Genomic DNA, 2,802 nt, shown 5'->3' with positions numbered 1-2,802 from the left:
CAACAAGCCTTTGAGAGAGGCTAGACCATATCCTTTCCCTCCCCGCCAACTGACTTTGTGAGGACAATTAAAAGATGAGATATGTGTGACTCAGAAAATTTAAGTAACTTGACCAACTTTACGCAGTGTAAAAGTAACTAGATGACTGTCTGGCCAGGAAAAAAGTCATGAAAAGAATAAAACATGAAATTTTGAAGCTGTTGTTACAGTATCATTCAAATAAACAATCCAGTAAAAATTTTCTTGGTTAAGGCACCAGTTTTTTTGTTTGTTTCAGACTTAGTCTTACTCTGTCACCCTGGGTAGAGTGCTATGGCAGCATCATAGCTCGGAGTGACCTCAAACTTTTAGGCTCAAGAGGTCCTAGGACTACAGGTGTGCACTACTATTCCCAGCTAGTTTTTCTATTTTTAAAAAAGACACAGTTGGGCCAGGAATGGTGGCTCATGCCTATAATCCTAGCAATCTGGGAGGCCAAGGCAAGTGGACTGCATGAGCTCACAGGTTCAAGACCAGCCTGAGCAAGAGCAAGACCTCATCTCTAAAAAATAGCTGGGCATTGTGGCAGGCGCCTGTAGTCCCAGCTACTTGGGAGGCGGAGGCAAGAGAATCACTTGAGTCCAAGAGTTTGAGGTTGCTGTGAGCTATGACACCACAGCACTCTACCAGGGGTGACAAAGTGAAACTCTGTCTCAAATAAAAAAAAAAAGACAATATCTCACTCTTGCGCAGGCTGATCTTAAACTCAGCCCCCAAGAGCTCAGGATTATAGGCAGGAGCCACCATGCCTGACCAAGGAGCCAGTTCTACAAAGAGAAGATGGAAAAGAATATGAAGGATTTCCCCCAGGCAGCCGTGATCTTCAAGTTAGCTAAGAAGATAATATTATTTTATTTATTTATTTATTTTTGCAGTTTTTGGCTGGGGCTGGGTTTGAACTCACCACTTTTGGCATATGGGGCCAGCGCCCTACTCCTTTGAGCCACAGGCGCTGCCCAGAAGATAATATTATTAAAAAGAACATAAATATCCGTTTATAATAATAAAATAAAACATACACAAACTCAGAAAAATGAATGAAGCAGCCAAACAAGCATAACGAAATCTTGCCGTGGGTTTAATTATGCAACAAGCAGATACTCCTTTCTCATTTCTTTTTTTCTTTCTTTTTTTTTTTTGAAGTTTTTGGCCGGAGCTGGGTTTGAACCTGCCACCTCTGGCATATGGGGCCAGAGCCCTACTCCTTTGAGCCACAGGCGCCACCCCCGCCCCTTCTCATTTCTTAAGACTGTATGACACCATCAGTTCTTCTGTGGCAGGTAGACACAGAAGCACCTGTAGACCAAAAGACACATTCACTATTCACAGGGGCTAGTGTGGGAATGTGCTCAGGGTAGCATCCTATACAAGGTGAGTTCTCTTAGCTTTCTAAAGATACACATGTGGTAATAAGTTGAGATCATTTCATTGGTTTTCTGCCCCAAACCTTTCTTTTTGGGGGGCAGTTTTTGGCTGGGGTTGGGTTTGAACCCACCAACTCCGGCATATGGGGCTGGTGCCTTATTCCTTTGAGCCACAGGTGCCACCCGCCAAAACCTTTCTTAAAGCTTCTTTTACATCCTTATTTCTCAAAGAGTACATCAGGGGGTTCAGCATTGGGATCACCACTGTGTAGAAAACAGCAACTATACGGTCTTGGATCAGGGAGTAGCTGGACCTGGGGCGCAGGTACATAAAAAGTGTTGTGCCAAAGAAGAGACAGACGGCAGTGAGGTGGGAGGCACAGGTAGAAAATGCCTTAAACCTGCCCTGGGCTGAGTTCATTCTCAAGATGGTGATGAGAATTAAGAAGTAGGAGATCAAGATGGTGAGGGTGCAGCTCAAGAGGTTGAAACCAGCGAAGATGAAGAGCAGGATCTCACAAAGCGAGGTGTCCACACAGGACAGGGATAGGATGGGCGGTCCATCACAAAAGAAGTGGGTGACTACATGAGCACCACACAAGTTCAGACTGAAGATACAGCTTGTGTGAATAAGGGAATTGAGAAATCCTGCACTGTACGAGCCCACAATCAGAGAGGCACAGACCTCAGGAGACATGATGGTTGGGTAGAACAAGGGCTTACAAATAGCAGCATAGCGATCATACGCCATGGCGGCGATGAGATAGCACTCGCTAGTGGCAAAACCCGCATAGAAAAACATCTGAGCCATGCAGCCAAGATAGGAGATCATTTTCTTCTTGGCCAAGAAGTTCACCAGGGTCTGGGGGACAACTGTGGAGGAGTAGCAGAAATCCAAGAAGGAGAGACTCTTCAGAAAGGAGTACATGGGTGTGTGCAGCGTGGCACTCACGTGGATCAGGAGGAACATGACCACGTTCCCCAGCACAGTGATGGCGTACACGCCCAGGAACACCACGAAGAGCAGCCTCTGGAGCTGGACGTCACTGGTGAGACCCAAGAGCTCAAACTCAGTCCCTTGGCTCAGGTTTGCCCCTTCCATATTTCTCCCATGCTCTGGAGTATAGAAAGAAGGCAACTTGGTAAATGAGTTTGAACACCCAGGGGGCTCTGATGGGGTTTAATCCTGCCCTAGGGACAGCCTTCTGAAGATTAGTCTTACTGAAAAAATTTGGATTTGTTTGGAACTGGGTTATATCAAGAGTTTTCACTACTTCCTTGGTTGATTAGTGGGTAAGCGTTACTTGAGCAGCAATTGAAAATATAAAAGAAATATATACAATATGGTCTCTCAGTGATCTTAAAAAATTTTAAGTAATGAAACAGTCACTCACCAACG

General features: G+C 45.1%; 1 protein-coding gene across 1 annotated transcript; it reads right to left on the bottom strand.

Annotated features, from left to right (window-relative positions):
* Positions 1-1,407: 1,407 nt before the first annotated feature.
* Positions 1,408-2,697, bottom strand: LOC100947859 (olfactory receptor 5AU1). Its single transcript, XM_012813540.1, has 2 exons — positions 1,597-2,697; positions 1,408-1,486 (listed from the first exon to the last, which is right to left on the bottom strand). The coding sequence occupies exons 1-2, from the start codon at positions 2,503-2,505 to the stop codon at positions 1,460-1,462; spliced, it is 936 nt and encodes a 311-aa protein (XP_012668994.1). The 5' UTR covers positions 2,506-2,697; the 3' UTR covers positions 1,408-1,459.
* Positions 2,698-2,802: the final 105 nt, after the last annotated feature.

Source organism: Otolemur garnettii, unplaced genomic scaffold, assembly GCF_000181295.1.
Source record: "Otolemur garnettii isolate 467f Iridium unplaced genomic scaffold, OtoGar3 scaffold00276, whole genome shotgun sequence".
NCBI classification, from domain to species: domain Eukaryota; kingdom Metazoa; phylum Chordata; class Mammalia; order Primates; family Galagidae; genus Otolemur; species Otolemur garnettii.
This window is presented reverse-complemented; position numbering and strand designations above follow the sequence as displayed.